Raw genomic sequence first — 17,965 nt, forward strand, 5'->3', positions numbered from 1 at the left:
ACATGAGCAGCCTTTCTTCTCAGCGGTATCACTTTATGCATCCTTTCTTATATGAGCGTCAGCATGTGCATCTTCATATAACACCTGATTTCACTGAGTTGTAAATTCTCATATTGAATCATTTCCTCCTTCTTTGGCTCTAAAATATTTGCTGCTTAAAATATTTACTGCTGGACAGATTTCCAAAAAGAAAAAAAGAGAGAAATTACATGGACATTTACAGTCCCAGAAAATAAAGTTCAATACCACTGGCAGCGAGTCCAATTTTTCATCCAGTCACCAAAAACCCTTGAAACCACTCACATTCCCTTTAGCTGTACTTTCTGGCTAAATCCATGTGGCTTGAATTGCCCGCACATGTGAGCTTAACAGATGAACAGCAAACGCTGTGAAATCCACAACCATAAAAGACTAAACAGGCCGTCACAGACTTTGCATGAAAGTATCCTCAGAACTCGTAGCAGCAAACACCCTGTGGTTTGTTTTATTTCTCACGAGTCTGACCACAGATCAGGTTCACTTTCTGCCTCAGACCTTAACATGATTATTCACTTCATCTCAGAGCCTTTACAATGCCCCCTGTTTCCTCACTTCCTCCCAGCGGGTTGCGGACTTTTGAGTCAGCCTGTTTTATTGCCGAGTCAGCGATCTGGCGCAGAAGTTCCACGCCGACCCTCACCTTCAAGCTGCTCTCATTGTTTAATCGGACAGATTCCCTCTAAGGGACGTTACCAGCTTCTCACCTTGCAGCGTGTGGAGACACTGTCCTGTCCGGATGTCCCACACTCGCACCGTGGAGTCGGCATTCCCGGAAACCAGGATGTTGTCTCGAAGCTCCATGCCGCTGGTCAGCGATTGGTGGCCCGTCAGCGTGTGGACACACCCACCTGAACAAGAGACACTCGTTTAGCTTAGACTGACACCCATGCGTTTCATTTTTATTTGCAAATTTTTATATGATTACAGCAGGTTACCACCAACAGGGGGCGCACTGAGCATCACTGTATTTATTCTGTTTAAATTAGATAAAAGTGAAAAGAGGCGATTGCAGCAGCTTTCTGCATTATTTGCCACAAACCATTAAAAATCAACCATATTTGTTTTTTTTCTTCATTTATCACAGAGAAAGAGGCGGTCGTGTTTCAGTTATGTTCCTGTGCGTTATATGTAAAGCAAAATAAATCTATAGTAATAATGATAAACACAGCCCGTCATCCAGAGTTACTGCCCCCTAGTGTCTGAATACAGAAATAAACTCATTAAATAACTCAAGGTTCACAGTGAGAAAACAGAGTCGGTGAGGTCTACCTGTCTCTGGGTCCCACACTTTGATTGAAGTGTCCAACGAGCCGCTCACCACGAACACGCCGTCAAACTGCAGAGAGGGGTGGGAGAGGTGGAGTCAAAACCAAAACAAGGAGCTCAAAGATGCTAAACCGCCTCATGTAGAGCTCAGTTTAAAGACTCCTGCGCTGTGTTTACCTGCAGCGAGTACACTCTGTTGGTGTGTCCCTGCAGCGTGTGCAGGCACACCTCTGTCTCGGGGTCCCACACCTTCACCATGTAGTCGTAGCCGCCCGACACCACGCGGCGCCCGTCGTACTGAACGCAGCGCACCGCCGCCAAGTGGCCAGTCAGGACGTGCTCACAGCGGCCAGTCGACACGTCCCACACGCGCAGCGTGGTGTCCCGAGAGCCCGACACCACCCTGAGAAAAAGAGAGAGAGAGAGGCATTACATCGCTGCAGTGACAGCCAATCAGGTCAAGGTGAACCAGAGGTGTGTGTTTGTATCTCTGTTAAAGCTGCGCTGACCCAGTTCTATGAGTTCATGTGTAACATTAATTTGTGTGTGTGTGTGTGTGAGTGTGTGTGTGTGTGTGTGTGTGTCTGTTACCGGTTGCCGTTGAGATGCATGCAGCGCACGGTGGACGTGTGTCCGTAAAGCGTGTGCACGCACTCGCCGCTTTCGGCGTCCCACACGCGCAGCGTCCGGTCTGTGGAGCCGCTGATCACCGTGGTAGCCGCCATCTGACTGCACCACACCCCACCGGTGTGACCCGTCAACGTCCGCAGACACTGAGGGAGAACAAAAGAAGGATACATGATGATTAAACAGTGTTATGATTGAATTTAAACTTTGCTTTTAATTTAAATGATAAAACGCATGAAAACGTTCAGACATGAATGCGACATGAAGACCAGTGATTACAGATAAAGTTGCATTTTTACTGCACTTTAAGATCAAATATTAGAGTTTGCATTTGGAACAGTCGAGGATGAAGAAAAGCCAACACGTTCTTCCTCATTCACTTAAGATAAAGGAATAAAGAAATAATCTGCTGCTCTTATCTGGGCCAATGAAAGCTGTTATTCTGGGTTTTTCCTGCTTGGATCAAATTAATTAAACGCAATCAAAGCCTGCAGTTTGCACAAACACAGCGAACATTAAACGTCTCTCTCATTGTTTGCGAACGCGTGTGAGTCAATATTTATTCCACTTTCATGGACAGCCTTGAGAGACAAACGCAGTTTCACCTTGAGGGTGTTGTAGCGATAGTTGCCATGGTAACAGTGGCAAAACTTTGCCTTGGCAACTGTTGCGGACACGGAGGAAGACACTGCGGGCGTCGACACGAGCGCTCGCTGTTACTACACGACTGTCAGCGGCTCGTACGCGGCGGCGCACACGCCTCATCACCCCCGCAGAGTAAAACATCGTGAGGGTGTGTGTGTTTTTCTTTCGGCAGGGAACAAAATGACTTCACACACACACACACACACACACACACACACAGGCAGGTCTAGGCGGATGAGCGAGCAGGTGTGGCGGATTAAAGAATGTTTAACCGAAACCAGATGAACGACCTGAGTCTGCGATCTCTCACCACATACTGAGTCCTGCGAGGGTTACTGTGGTTTATATAGTACACTCAAAGTATCCCACAATGCCTCACTGTGAGTAATGTACAACCAAGGGTCACTATCCACGCATTGTATCCCATCATGCATTGTTGCTGGAGTAAGAGGCGCTGGTTGGTTTACAGGACAGAATTTCATGAATGACAGGAATTCTTCAAACCCTGAACGCAAACACACACTGGAGCTTCATCAGAGTGTGTGATTGTGTTCCTGTTATGACACGGGTCAGCAGAGATGAGCTTCCTCTGAAGGGTGACCGGTCTCTCCCTTAGAGGCGGGGTAGAGACTCGTGAAACGAGACATGGTAAACGGCACCTCACGACAGAGTTAATGTCAAACTGTGGCTCTACCGCCTGAGCCACATGTAGAGCAGCTCATGTGTGAATGTCAGACACAAAGCACTCTGGCGTAGAGAAAAACGCCTGTTGCATGGAGAGCTTTGAGCGCTGCATAAGAACCAGACCATTTATCATTTTCCAAAATGACGTCACATGTGCTGTCGTGAGCCGCCGCAGTCCTGCATGTCTCACATTTTACAACTTTGTGTGTTTTGATGCTGCAGCTCGGTTAAAGACGTGAGTGCACCATCGTGTGGGTTTAACTGCAGTCTTAACAATGCACCAGCAGCTCACACATTACACAGACGGACATGCGGCAACAGTGTGAAAAAGATGAAACTTTGTGGAAAATACTCAAATTCTCATGATGTGGAGGTTTGTCTGAGTGGCGACGCCCGTCGGTCTGCAGAATGCTGCTGCGGCTAACAGCAGTGATAAATGGATGTGACCGTGCAGTGTCCCACGCAGCGGGTTTACCGAGGCTTAACTCTTTCCACCTTTGATGCTTACAAGGATTTAGCTTTGTTTCTATTTTCTGAACCGAGTAGTTTCTGTCATACTTCATAACAACAGGTGAGCGTGGTCGCTGCCTACACAGCTGTCCTCGGAAAAAAAAACAGAACCTGTTCGTCCGTGTAGATTCTTGGTCATAAGGTCACAGTAGTCTAACGAGCTTAAAAAGAAGGCGACAGGACTTCTGGAAGCTTTTCAAATTTATGTACAGGTGACAGAACTCATCATTAAGCGTACAAGGGAGTTGGTCTAATACCATCTTAAGGGGAAAAGAGTTGAGGAGCTCGGTTACTCAGGGGCGTCCTCCACACCGACAGGAACCCTGAGGTGGTTCAGGATGGGGTGTGGATGCCTCCTGGGCACCTCGTTAGGAGGACACAAGCTCTCAGCTGGCTTGGGAACACAGCGTCACCAGAGCAAAGAGGACGGAGGAGGTGAAGGTGAAGGAATCACAACAGTCTGCTGGTGTTTTAAGCCCGAAACATGTTCAGGATTGTTCTTCTGGTATTACTCTCCTTTTCTTAAAGTGGACTTTCCTTATAAAACAAGATGAGCAAACAGTAAAAACACTGAAACCAGGAAATCAAGAGCACAAGATTGAAGCAAACTGGTATTACATGAGCCCGGCCTTAGCTTAACTTCAGCTGAAATCTCTTCAGCACAATCTAAGATGTCTTTGGCATCCTGCTCATGGCTACTTTTGGAGGGTTTTAAACTATTTTAAAAGGACCTGCAGGGACCCATAAAACTGTTATTTGGTGTAAAACAACCTCCTCTTGCAGAACATTTTGCAGAGTTAAATTAAGATGATCAGTTGCAGCACGGACGTGCACTTGCAATCAGACAGCTTCTTGGCTTCTGCAGAGAGGGCTGCACTTTATGTCAACATTACATTATCCTCGTCTTGGTGCAGCGGGTAGACCGAGAATCTGCAACAATGGCGAAAGCTTAGCTGGCTTAAGATGAGTCCGGGCATCTTTTCTCTGAGGACAAAGGAGGGATTTATATTCCAGCAATGTTCCCTGTTTATTTAAGGAGCTTTTCATGGTCTGAAATAAGGTAAACGAGAGCCTGTCACCTTTCTGAATCCACTCTGATTGCATATTGTGTGTTTAACAGTCTGCAGGTGTTAAACAGGAAGGTTTACAAAAACACGCCAACAGAAACAGACACTTTCTCTACACCTTTAACACAAAAGTGAGTATTCAAACAGAGATGCCTCGGGTGGTGTGTGTCTGTGTGTGTACACAAATAGCTTCCCAGCGACACACCCCGACTGACACGACTGCTCCGCCTGTGTTTAGTCCGTTTAGCCACTCTGAGCTTCTCACTGTCCTATTAGGTCACGCTGGCCTACATATTAAAATCTTATTCAGGTCAAATCTGAAGCTGAGTGCAGCTCGCACGCAGGAGCGTCCCATTATTTCATGATAATGTCTTTTACTGACGATTCTCAAGGTCACCTTGATTAAACACTCGATAGCTTCAAATTTAAACCCAAACATATTTGAGCTCTGATTCTTTGAAATCAGAGCTTGAAATGTGGTAAACATATGTTTGACTTCCAGACGATTAAGCCCACAGACTGACGGTTTCCTCTCGTCGCACCCCGATGTTCACATTTCCAGGCTGAAGTGAAATTTGTCCATGAACTCGAGCACCTGTTGTGGACTCGAAAGTCCTTCTAGAAGCAAGTCTAGCAACTCAGCAGCCATTCTGGATCAAATCCAGGGAGTTACTCATTGCTTTAATTGCTCTGTGTTTCTTCCTCTGTATGAAAACATGTGAATGAGCACCCGCTTGCTAACTTGATCTACAGGTAACTCACTTCCTCCTGATGACAGCCTCCTACACAAATACCTGCCCAGGACAAAAGATTCACTCATTCATCTTTCGCTCAACCAGCCACACCTGCATCTACCTGCAGCTCTTCCATGTGCTTTGCTCACCGGTCTGAAGGCGTTCGCAGGAGCGTTTCACTCTTTAGTCTGAACTGGTTTCACATGTTTATGTCAGACACAAAAGCACTCCACATCACTCTCCTCACATCCTGTAGAGCAGGGATGTCACATTATAGTGTTTCTGTTAGTTTTTAACAGATTAAAGATACACATCGCCTTCCTGTATTCCCCTGATGGAGGTGCAGACACCAAGTTGGCTCCTGAAGCAAAACCCTTCATTTCTCATCCCAGTTCAATTATCGGTTTCCAAAGAAGGAAACATTGAGATCTGATAATGGTGTGCAACAGCATTATCAGATAATAATGCTGCCCAGGGTATGAAGATATAAATCCTTGTTCTTGCTCGATGAACTTGGGCTCATGGATTATGCAATATTTAGATCATCTTTACAGAAGATTTCATGGCAGTTTCTTAATCTTAATTTTGTCAAAGTCTATATGGTTTGTTTATTTTTAGGTTGGTGCTAAATCATCTATCTGATAGGCTTTATTGTGAAGTACTACAAAATAAAAGTCATATTTGTACCGAATTTGACTTGCAAAAATAAAAGCCTCACTTTTTTTAGTGAAACAGCTCCTGCAGCCCTGCAGAGTAAAAGGAGCTGCAGAAATATTCACACTGTATGTACTTTAATGTGTGAATTTCATAATAAAAGCATCGCTTCTAGAAATTTCACAGTGTTCCAAAATAAAAGCGCACACTTTGTTTGCTAGGCGACACAAACAATCACACACACACGCATGTGATCGTGTGGTCGAAGCAAAAGAAAACAATCGTTCCCATAATCGATACGTCCGTCTCTGCTGTTGCGTCCTACCTTGCCGGTGATGGCGGACCACACTTTGAGCGTGTTGTCGTCTGAGCCGCTGACAATCAGGTCGCCGCTGAACTGCAGGCACGTGATCACATGATCATCGTGGCCTTTTAACACCTGCAAAGACATTTAAAGACAATCAGTTCACATTTACATCTCAGACCGATGCTGTTGAACCGAGGCGGTGTGTGCGTTACCATGGGTTCCCGTGTGTCCCCCTTCCTCCAGTTGGTCTCTATGCGATGCTGTCTAATGTAGGTCGATTTCCACTCACTGACTGCAGCACTTGATCGCCTGTGACGAGACGACGTGCACTCTGATATACCTGCAGAGGGGAGGGGGTAAAAGAAGAGGATATATTTCAAAAATGGGGCGCTCAGTCTCACCCGTCTCCTCGCAGATGCGCATATTAATTAAAAAATCCTAGGTTAAGTTATCACATTCACTAACTCAGGTGTCCATGTCGCCCACCTGCATGGCGCAGTGATGAAAACACTCCATCAACCTGTTTTTTTGTTGTTGCCACACCTTTTGGGAGGAAAATAGCAAATCTGATGAGCAGATTTAAATAAAGATCATAAGACAAAAACAGATTTCTAATGAACTTCAGAGTCAATATTTGGGAGGCCAGTCCATGACCGATGATGCTTCATTGTGTTTTTTTCTATCCAGGAATGTTTCTACTGCGAGATTACGTTTCATCATCATACCTGAAGTTCACTGTAGTGTAGTGGAATAGCATCTACTGTGACTTTACTAAAGTAGACCAACTTTAAGCCAACATTCATTAGTATGTAAGATGAGTGTGGTTAATGAAGGTTAGCTGCATTTATATTCTTGCTGAGTTCTTGCTAACGTCGACACCGATCCCGGCAGTATGGCAGGGGAGCTGATAATTAGCCTTATTTGTGAAGCTGGTGAGCTGCAGTCAGCATCGGCTTCATTAGTATGGCTGCGGTGTGGCGCTAACGTTAGGTAGCCTCATTGGTATGGCTGCTGAGCGCAGGCAGTGAATCTCGGCTGACTGGCAGAATTCCCAGGCAGGCACACACACACACACACACACACACACACACACACACACACACACACACACACACACAGCCACTGCATTGCGCTGAATGAAGGTGCAGTGACTGTGTGTGGCTGTATTTGCATGTTTCACTCAGGTTAGAAAGCACCATACATCCAGCAAGTTCCCGTCTCTCTATTTGTATTCTGGTTTCCATATTCCCCTGTGAAAACAGTGGAAAAACACCTGCAGCCTTCAGGTGCTACCTGATAAAACTCACACTCGCAACAGAAAACAGAAGGAAATTAATATAACAATGTGCTGCTGTCCTGGGCTTTTAAATGTAATTACCACCCTCAACCTCGAAATAAACTGCCATCTACTTCGTTTTGTCTTTGGTTGAATCATTTAAATATTGAGGTGCCTTTTCTGCATTTTTTTTTAATTTGATTTGCTAAAGCTGCTGAGGTCCTCTCATGGTCAAACTTCCAGTCATTTTTTTATGATTTAATTATAGCTGAGATGATCATCTCTCCAAGGAACATTAACTGCTTCGTTAACCAAGCAGACAATACACATTTATCTAATGCAAGGCTCTTAATTTGGAGTTTGTTCATTTTTTAAATCAACCACAGTGAAGTGAATATCTCTGGATCACAGACCACGCAAAAGGTTTCTCTTAGTCTCTTAAGAGCTCAATCGTAAGTTAAGTCTTACTGAATAAAACGTGACGATCGTCATTACCTTCCTCGCGGCATTTCTCCCTCCACAGCAGGTTGTCTTCAGCCAGGGTCCTCCAGTTCCTGCAGGTCTGAGCGGCCTGCAGCAGGTCTCTGGGAGCCAGGAAGGTGAGCACGTACAGGGCTAGCTGCAAACACGGTGATAAAACACAATATTTGAAGCGCACTGCTCATCAACGGGGCCACATCTCTCAGACAGCAGTGCGGACTGCTTTTGTGCTGTACCTCTTTGGGCAGAAGTGATATAAAGTCTCTCTGGAACTGAGGCTCAATGACCTGCATCATGTGCTTCACCTGGCTGGTCTCACACCTGTTGATCAGCTCGTCCAGAGCCAGCAGCCGCTCAGGGCCGCTCCACATCTGTGTGAAAAGGCAGCGAGGGGAAACATTAGCACAGGATGAAGAGACAAAGATTTACATTTACTGTTGCCACTAAAGTGCCTCCATATAAAGTGTTAACATTTTTGTACCGCTTTGTTTTCCTGTGTATTTACTGTAATTGTTATATTTCTCCTCTTCTGTGTGCATTTCAGGGTGTGTCATCTTTTACTTTTTGTTTTTATTCCCTTATCTCTAAACTGGTTTGAACTGTCTCTCCAAAGAGATCATGTTTTTATTCCCTCCATTTAAATGTCTCCCATCTCTTTGTGTGTCTGTACTTGTATGTTTTTTTAGTTACATAAGAACAGCTTGGAGGCAGCAGCACTCTGCCACTGTGTTTGTGTAGCGAGCGGAAGATACACCACACTTTACCAAAAATCAAGAAAATCTGCAGTTTAGCTGCTGTCCTTGAAGAACCAGGACCAGTGTCTCTCTGCTCGGACGTGCATATAATCTGTGCACTGAAATTTTGCTAATTAAAGTCTCTGGATTATCTGAGAGAACATGATTGTACGTGTGCTGACCTGGAAGGTGTGGAGCCAGTCCTGCAGGCCGGAGGGTGGCGGACCAGAGGTGACGCGTCGTCGCTGAGCTGAATGTCCGTTAGCCAGTCGTAGGTCACCGAATGTGGTGGGCGTGGCCTGAACCAGACTGGATGGACTGCAGAGAGATGCAGGAGCAGTACAGCAGAAATGTGACTGTTTACCATCGTAAACCCATAAAACATCCATCCATGCATGTTACACCTTTCTTTTATCCTTTTGGTTTATGCTCTGAACTGGTAAAGCTGATCTAATTTAACCATTTAACATTCGAATTAAATCACTAATTCGCTATTAAAATTCGATACAAAGGATTCCTGGATCAAATCCACTGTGGCTGCTATATTCATAAATGTTAGGAGAGCGATGACTTTAACTTCTCTGGACACTGTGTCACAAAATCTGCATGGACAGAATCACCAATCAAAACCAACACAGGGAAGATAGACGCCAGTCAGAGTGTCGGGTCTAGTCGACGGGGTGTTTCTGAATGTAAACCCTGTCTTGCTGGTTCGTCTCTGCTGCAGGATGTCTGCAGGTGCAGATGAGAGCAACTAGAAGCCCGGGGGAGCAATGGAGAACTGAGTTAGCAGCCAACTGTTGCACGCTGCCAAAAGCAGAATGGATAGGAGACGCCGAGCTATCAGTGTGATACAGGAAGCCCAAGGCAACCAATAATCATTCCCCAGGTTCACCTACACAAACCTTGTGAGTTTGGTTTGCTTCAGGTAGATTTCGTCTTTTCGTCATGTTTGCTAGAGCTGAGCTAAAAACCAAGTGGGTGTGGGCTTTTGGGAAGGGGCAAAAAATGCACAAAATCAGCTTTGTAGCAAAAAAGAATGCACAAAAAAATAAATAAAGAGAAGAAAAAAACTCTTTGAATTTTGTGTTGCTGTGGGGTGCTGTTTTAAGGGTCATGCACACAGCATCACACGCTATCAGTGATTTGGCAACGAAAACAACTATATTGGGCAATGTGCAGCAGCAGGCAAATAATAATAGTAATAATGTAAGATGGGCGTGTTACGGGTCCAACTCATTAAAACCTTGAAGGAGCAACTGAAGCGACGGGTCCTGGGTGTAAACCAGACGGATGATTAACATTTATGGAGGTTCAGTTACATCGACGACCAGTTTTAAACGTGGTGTTTGTTTGCATGTGAAACTAGCTCCAGCCTGGGCGCCATTTTGGTGCAAAGCAGGTAAATCGGTGACAGGATCTTTGTTCACTTCATGTTATTAGAGCACATTAGCATGTTGTTCCAAGTATTCCTAGTTTAGTTCAACAGTTTTGTGAAAAGATTTGTTCTGACGTTAAGAAATCAAATGTGGTACCTGAGGTATCCGTTGCCTTTGCAGTGCTTCTTCCCCGAAGGGAACGGCCGGCCGTCTGGACCATGGTCCAACTTCCTCTTCATCTGATGTAAGATAAAAAGAGAAACCATCACAGACTGTAACCCTCCCGTTTTGGAACAACAACAGAGCCAAATGGAGCTTTGTAGGCCAAACTAATTGGATTTACCAACCGAGCTCCCAAAGCCCCACTTTGCTGCACGCTGGTGATTTGATTATTTGCAAATACCATAAAATAAGTCTGTCAGATCATTACCTGATCCGTCTGATCAGGTAATGGTGAGGTTGCGCGTCATAAAGAATAAAGACTCTCCATGTGAAAAACCTTTTTAAAAAGCTTTAACTTCTCCACAAACCGCTTCAAACGCCACAGGAGCTCTGGCTGCAATAGCAGTTTTTACCCAAGGGCCAAAAAAACCTGGTTAATCTGACCGTATCCTTCCTCAGCGGAAATCAGCTAAAATAAACACGCGCAGCTAGAAGTTCAGCATCAGCACAGAAAAACAAAAGCAGAAGACATTTATATTGTACAGTGGGGCAAAAAAGTATTTAGTCAGCCACCGATTGTGCAAGTTCCCCCACCTAAAATGATGACAGAGGTCAGTAATTTGCACCAGAGGTACACTTCAACTGTGAGAGACAGAATGTGAAAAAAAAATCCATGAATCCACATGGTAGGATTTGTAAAGAATTTATTCGTAAATCAGGGTGGAAAATAAGTATTTGGTCAATAACAAAAATACAACTCAATACTTTGTAACATAACCTTTGTTGGCAATAACAGAGGTCAAACGTTTACTATAGGTCTTTACCAGGTTTGCACACACAGTAGCTGGTATTTTGGCCCATTCCTCCATGCAGATCTTCTCGAGAGCAGTGATGTTTTGGGGCTGTTGCCGAGCAACACGGACTTTCAACTCCCGCCACAGATTTTCTATGGGGTTGAGGTCTGGAGACTGGCTAGGCCACTCCAGGACTTTCAAATGCTTCTTACGGAGCCACTCCTTTGTTGCCCGGGCGGTGTGTTTTGGATCATTGTCATGTTGGAAGACCCAGCCTCGTTTCATCTTCAAAGTTCTCACTGATGGAAGGAGGTTTTGGCTCAAAATCTCACGATACATGGCTCCATTCATTCTGTCCTTAACACGGATCAGTCGTCCTGTCCCCTTGGCAGAAAAACAGCCCCATAGCATGATGTTTCCACCCCCATGCTTCACAGTAGGTATGGTGTTCTTGGGATGCAACTCAGTATTCTTCTTCCTCCAAACACGACGAGTTGAGTTTATACCAAAAAGTTCTACTTTGGTTTCATCTGACCACATGACATTCTCCCAATCCTCTGCTGTATCATCCATGTGCTCTCTGGCAAACTTCAGACGGGCCTGGACATGCACTGGCTTCAGCAGCGGAACACGTCTGGCACTGCGGGATTTGATTCCCTGCCGTTGTAGTGTGTTACTGATGGTGACCTTTGTTACTTTGGTCCCAGCTCTCTGCAGGTCATTCACCAGGTCCCCCCGTGTGGTTCTGGGATCTTTGCTCACCGTTCTCATGATCATTTTGACCCCACGGGATGAGATCTTGCGTGGAGCCCCAGATCGAGGGAGATTATCAGTGGTCTTGTATGTCTTCAATTTTCTGATGATTGCTCCCACAGTTGATTTTTTCACACCAAGCTGCTTGCCTATTGTAGATTCACTCTTCCCAGTCTGGTGCAGGTCTACAATACTTTTCCTGGTGTCCTTCGAAAGCTCTTTGGTCTTGGCCATGGTGGAGTTTGGAGTCTGACTGTTTGAGGCTGTGGACAGGTGTCTTTTATACAGATGATGAGTTCAAACAGGTGCCATTCATACAGGTAACGAGTGGGGGACAGAAAAGCTTCTTACAGAAGACGTTACAGGTCTGTGAGAGCCAGAGATTTTCCATGTTTGAGGTGACCAAATACTTATTTTCCACCCTAATTTACGAATAAATTCTTTACAAATCCTACCATGTGGATTCATGGATTTTTTTTTCACATTCTGTCTCTCACAGTTGAAGTGTACCTCTGGTGCAAATTACTGACCTCTGTCATCATTTTAAGTGGGGGAACTTGCACAATCGGTGGCTGACTAAATACTTTTTTGCCCCACTGTATATGTCCCTAAAGCATGGGACGAGAACAAAGCTAATGACTTCAAATCTGCACAGACAAAACAAACCACACAAAGACCATTTCCAACAACTGGAAAAGATCAGGACACACTGAGGACTACTGCGGCCGGCTATGGATTTTATTTCTACTTGATTAAAGAGGCTGATGGATACGACTTCCACAGTAAAAAGTAAGACTCAAGACTAAATAAGCCAGACAACAAACTGGAGCTCTAGAGATACCACACAACAAATACCAAACTAACAGCTGGTCTTATACTAAAACAAATATAGACAAGACATATTTACAGTTTTATATATGACGTAAAGCCCATTATTTACTGTCTATCACAAAGCTAACACAGGGACTGTGAGGTTCCAGTGTTAACCACTGCAACACTACGCTGCCCAGCATGGTCATGGCATATTTCAGCAAATGTGTCATGTTTTGTTTGTTTTTTAATTTAGCTCTTCAGTGTGTGACCGTTCACTTACTGTATCTAACTTAGTTTGGCATGTGGGGGAAAACGTTGGCCTTCCTCGGTCTACGTGGTCTAATCATTCGCAATGCCCCAATTATCTTCACAATCATCTCCACAGTATTAATGTGAGCCAGCCGAATTCATATTAGCCTGCAACCAGTGTCTGCACTCATGATGCCAGCGCAGTAAGAGCTAGAGGAGTTCCCACGGATGTTTGTGGGTTTCTGGGTCGACCCTGCGGTCAGAAAGACGACCAAACGGCTGGAGCCGAGTCCACATCATCAAAGAGCTGCAGATAAACCCGAGGCCGTCTTTTGAACCGCAGAGATGCTGGAAACACCTACGCCGCCAACTTAGACAAAGCGAGGTCTGAATCAGCCCTCTCCATCTCTCGCTCGCTCTTCTCTGAGCGTCTCTCGCTGTGAATGAACGCAGGAATGCAGAAAATCAGAGGAATGTCGGCGGTGCAGCGCCGCTCTAAAATAGCTCCCAACACACACACATGCAGAGGATAGCATCTGTGTGTGTTCAAAATTAAACATGGGCAAGAAGCACCTGTAAATATTTCAGATTGTAGATTATCAGAGGGCGTTCTTCACTCCCTAACATAAACTTATAATCTGCTTTCCATTTTCAGACTCCGTGTCGCTGGATTTTAATAACAGATGCCGCGTCTGTGTGGATTTGATTAAGCCGGAAAAAATAAATAAATAAAATAAAAAGGAAAAAACTTGACCTTGGGGGGCTGGAAAACTGAAGAATGTGTTTACAGTTAGAACCAGACGACTTTGGCTTTTGGGTGGGTGGCAGAGACACATCTGTGCTTCAGCAGCAAAAATGTCCCAATCAAGCTAAACTGGGACTTTTTGGAGGGTTAGTATCTCTGCAGCTTCACCTTAAATCAAGTTTATAATAATGAGAAGAGGATATGCCGTGGCCTTACATCGACCTAGGTGCAATTTTGCCGGGATTTAATGTGAAGTCTCCCTCCATAATCTGTGTTTTTACAACATAGTGAAGGAGCTAACGTCCATTTGAAGCTCCAAACGCAAACAAACACTAGTTATTAAAGTTTTATCTGACTTTAAGTAGATTTCTGCCTCCACAAATTGCAGTTTTACAGCAGCTGCTGTCTCTAAGGTGCATCTTTTATTCATATTTTCAAAGTGCAGCGAGGTGAAGGATTCAATTTAAATAGAGTTGAATTCGCTTGTATTAGATTTTCCAGGTTTCCTGCAGCTTTTTCTAGCTCAGTCCTATTTATGCAGCCGTGTTACAGATAAAACTGTCAATTTAAAAGAGCATTGTATTTTACAATTATTTTTAGTTTTAGATTTTCTTCTTTGAAACATCTTTTTAACTTAAAAATAATCACACGGCCATTAAGGAGACAAAAAACAATTCTGTGTTTAATTGATCGTCATGGATACTGATCGTTTTAAACACCATTTTAAACGTGAACTGTGAAAAAATGGATTTCTAAGCTTTCAATCCTTCAGTTTGAAGCTGTGACGATAAATGAGCATTTGATGTAGAAGTCACGTATCCGTTTAATCAATTACTTTTGTTTTCCACTCCTGGATGGAGGCAAATAGCCGTTTTTAACTTTCTGCTGCTGTGGTTTGAAGCCAACAAGACAAATTAGCATTAGACATGAAAGCCTTGTATCCTCTTAATTCACGTTAATAGATAATATCTGTTCATAAAAAGCTTCATCGGTCTGGAACACAAAGTTTACATGGTAGCGTTGGGACCAATATAAATATTTACATAAAATATAAACAGTTTCTAACTGTTGCTGTTTGCAGATTAAAGGATAAACAGGTAAACACTACAGATTAGTTTGAGTTGGCATTTTAGCTCATGTCCAATGTTTTGTCAAACACTTTCAAGGTTTTAATCTTGTAGTCTTAACCAAGCACTTAGCTACTAAGCACTAAAGTGAAGCTTGACTGAAATGAATTTTGACCTGTATTAAACCCCACATGCTGACCCGGCTGCTCAGTAGAAAGACTTCATTCATTTGTGTTTTCAGAGAAGAAGCAGTGTCAGTTTCTAAGGCTTCATTCCTGTGGTCAGTAACAGAAGATGTGACTGACCATAACACACTCAGCGTTAGCTTGATTTCAATGTGAATTCTGGTGTTTTATACAGACTGAACCTAACAATGTGTCTCACAGCAGCTGTGCTTTACATTATCTGTCTTTTGAGGAGGTTTAGTGATACAGTTTCCTTTAAATTTTAATATTGACGTGATTTTATTGTCATTTGGATCCTCACCTTGATCCCGACTGGAGTTGATTTCATGTGTTTTTCTCTCGTATCTGACCACAGATATGGCAGAATACTGACACTGACATGCCTGTGCAGTGAAAGGCTCCACCTTTGTTTGTTTTCACAGTGTCGGGAGAAAGAAAAGTTACTGTCAAGGTTTCATTCCTGTGGCTCGCAGCACCAACAACGAGTACAGACTTTTTTTTTTTCCTCGTTTAACCAGCGTATATGAGGCAAACAAAGCTGAGTGTGACGGTATTTGAAGGTTCGTGGAAGAAAGAAAGAGCCAATTTTGAGAAATTTAAGCCAAACAAAGCAAATTATATCAGCTACTGTCAGCCTTCCTTATTTTTCGGGGGGAAAGAAAGTTTGCAAGGTGTCATTCTATGAAGTTCTCTCTGCAATCGTATGCGTTTCACCTTTAAGAAATCACATTTGACCTGTAAAATTGCACTTTTACCACGTGCAGAGTAAAGTGCCCTGAATTTAATTGTGCCTCAGAGTACAGGGAGGAAGAAATGTCACTTTTCAGGGCTTACCCAGCATTTATGAGCCAAATAGCACAGCTGCTAGAGATTATCACAGCTGTACTGTAAAACATCCCAGATTTACAAAGGGCAGGAGGTGTCAGGTTTTTACGTTTTCATCTTGCAGTTTGAGGTTAATTTGATTTAAAGTACTTTTTCCAACCTTTATTAAACCCTACTGGCCCAAAATGGTGGCGTTTGACAACATTAAGGCAGAACTGAGCACTTGCACAGTGGACTAAACCACCTTTTGTCTGCATTTTCACAGTGCAGGGAGGAAAAATGTCACCTTCATAAGGTTTTGTGCCTGAAAGAGGAACAAACATAGATATTGACGTTAGGGCCGACTAAAAAAATGTAACTCAAGTCTCACCTGCCAAAAAGGGGTCTATTTACATGACAGTACAGTGAAATGCACTCCTGTATTTATGTTAAATATGAACAATATGACTTTTGTGGGTTTAGGCAGAAAAATCTAAGCCAACACAGATCACAGCAGCTGTACTGCAAAACATCACTCATTTCAAGGAGCACAAGTCACTTTGTGAAGGTTTAATAAACCATATGGGACCAACACTGAGGAGTTTACCGTGGAGCGCACCTCCTCCACCTGCATTTTCACAGGGCAGGGAGGGAAAATGTTAATTATTATTGAGGTTTGTAGCTATAAATCATGAAATAAATATTAGACACTGAAGTTTAGAATCTAAAGAATTTAAATAAGATTTTTAGATTTTATGTCACCGTTTACAGGTTACACCCGCGGCTGAGCAGTAAAATCTATCACCAATAATCAATCACAGAGAGGGTGACACGGGGAGGAGAGGGAGGACACGGATGCCCCCCCTCTCTGGTTCCGCAGTGGTCCACGCTCGCACGCGCACTCGCACGCGCCGCCGAAGCATTTCGCTGTCAGTGAGAGAAACGCCTTGTCATGCCGGCGCACGAGCCTGACAACCTTCAACATCTGCACCACAACCGCCCTTATCGATCCGCCGCTCGTCTCTAATCGATACTCACTTTGTAGAAGATGAGCTTCAAGGTGCCGTAGAAACCCATGGCTGCCCCCTCCGGTAGGTACGAGCCTCCCGGAGCCCCGAGGGGTGGAAAAAATATATATTACAAAGTTCAAATGAATGAATCCGGAAATAAAATTTGGGAAAATAAAAATAAAGAGGGATATCCGAGAATGGGCGTGACGTCACACATCCATGGGGCGCTAATCGATGAGTTTGAGAGGAGCCGCCGAGCTGCTGCTGCTTCAGGATCCACTCACTGACTGACTCCCTCTCTGCGCTCCGGCTCTATGCGGCTCGACCTCCACGGGAACACGCAGGGACATGCCTCTCCGTGCCTCGTGAGAGGGAGGGTGGAGCCTCTGTGCGTGTCCGTGTGTGTGTGAGAGAGTGTGCGTGTCCAATGCACGGTAATTATCGTCGTTGTAGCCTAATTACCACGAAAACACTCGAGTTTGAGTCCAAAGCGTTTAGAGGAAAACAAGCAGCTGTTTTTAATGAGCGCAGACACACATCAAAGGTTCCGAACAGGAGGAAAGACAGAATCAAATGGTTAAAAATATCTCACCGGCCACTTCGTTAGGTACACACTGCAACAGTTACACACCATTAATATCACGTCCTCTGCAGAGACACCTCAGTGTCAAACACACACATGTAATTTAGTGTAATAGTGTAATATACTGGGATATTTATAATTCGAGCTGTGTTGTGAATTTGATTTATATCATAGTATTTAATTGGAGCAATTGAGCACATTTCCTCTGGGATTAATAAACTAGTTTGATTGTCATACACCTGTTAACCTGCTCGTTAATGCACATATCTAACCTGTCAATCACATAGCAGCACTCAGTGCATTGAGGCATGCGGTTGAGATGACCTGTTCAAACGTAGGATTAGACTGAGCGAGACGGGTGTATTTCAGAAGCTGCAGATCTGCTGGGATTTTCCCGC

General features: G+C 44.2%; 1 protein-coding gene and 1 pseudogene across 3 annotated transcripts in view; one reads left to right on the forward strand and one right to left on the reverse strand.

Moving 5' to 3' along the window:
- LOC309699741 (tripartite motif-containing protein 16-like) overlaps nucleotides 1-17,965 on the forward strand; it is a 141,222-nt pseudogene that overhangs the window by 9,168 nt on the left and 114,089 nt on the right. The window lies entirely within an intron of this gene.
- LOC309699193 (F-box/WD repeat-containing protein 7-like) overlaps nucleotides 1-17,965 on the reverse strand; it is a 48,211-nt gene that overhangs the window by 4,089 nt on the left and 26,157 nt on the right. Inside the window, exons 1-11 of one of the 2 annotated variants that reach the window (XM_082522104.1) lie at nucleotides 17,013-17,446; nucleotides 10,559-10,641; nucleotides 9,206-9,341; nucleotides 8,526-8,660; nucleotides 8,305-8,428; nucleotides 6,746-6,873; nucleotides 6,552-6,665; nucleotides 1,897-2,078; nucleotides 1,483-1,708; nucleotides 1,309-1,375; nucleotides 744-887 (exon numbers count right to left, since the gene is read on the reverse strand). In XM_082522104.1, coding sequence (XP_082378230.1) covers nucleotides 744-887; nucleotides 1,309-1,375; nucleotides 1,483-1,708; nucleotides 1,897-2,078; nucleotides 6,552-6,665; nucleotides 6,746-6,873; nucleotides 8,305-8,428; nucleotides 8,526-8,660; nucleotides 9,206-9,341; nucleotides 10,559-10,641; nucleotides 17,013-17,051 — 1,378 coding nt within the window. In that variant the 5' untranslated portion in view covers nucleotides 17,052-17,446. Of the gene's footprint in view, nucleotides 1-743; nucleotides 888-1,308; nucleotides 1,376-1,482; nucleotides 1,709-1,896; nucleotides 2,079-6,551; nucleotides 6,666-6,745; nucleotides 6,874-8,304; nucleotides 8,429-8,525; nucleotides 8,661-9,205; nucleotides 9,342-10,558; nucleotides 10,642-17,012; nucleotides 17,447-17,965 lie in introns of those variants that run through there. The other variant, XM_082522103.1, reaches the window with a different exon arrangement.

Source organism: Aulonocara stuartgranti, assembly GCF_965226115.1.
Source record: "Aulonocara stuartgranti genome assembly, chromosome: 3".
Classification (NCBI taxonomy): Eukaryota; Metazoa; Chordata; class Actinopteri; order Cichliformes; family Cichlidae; genus Aulonocara; species Aulonocara stuartgranti.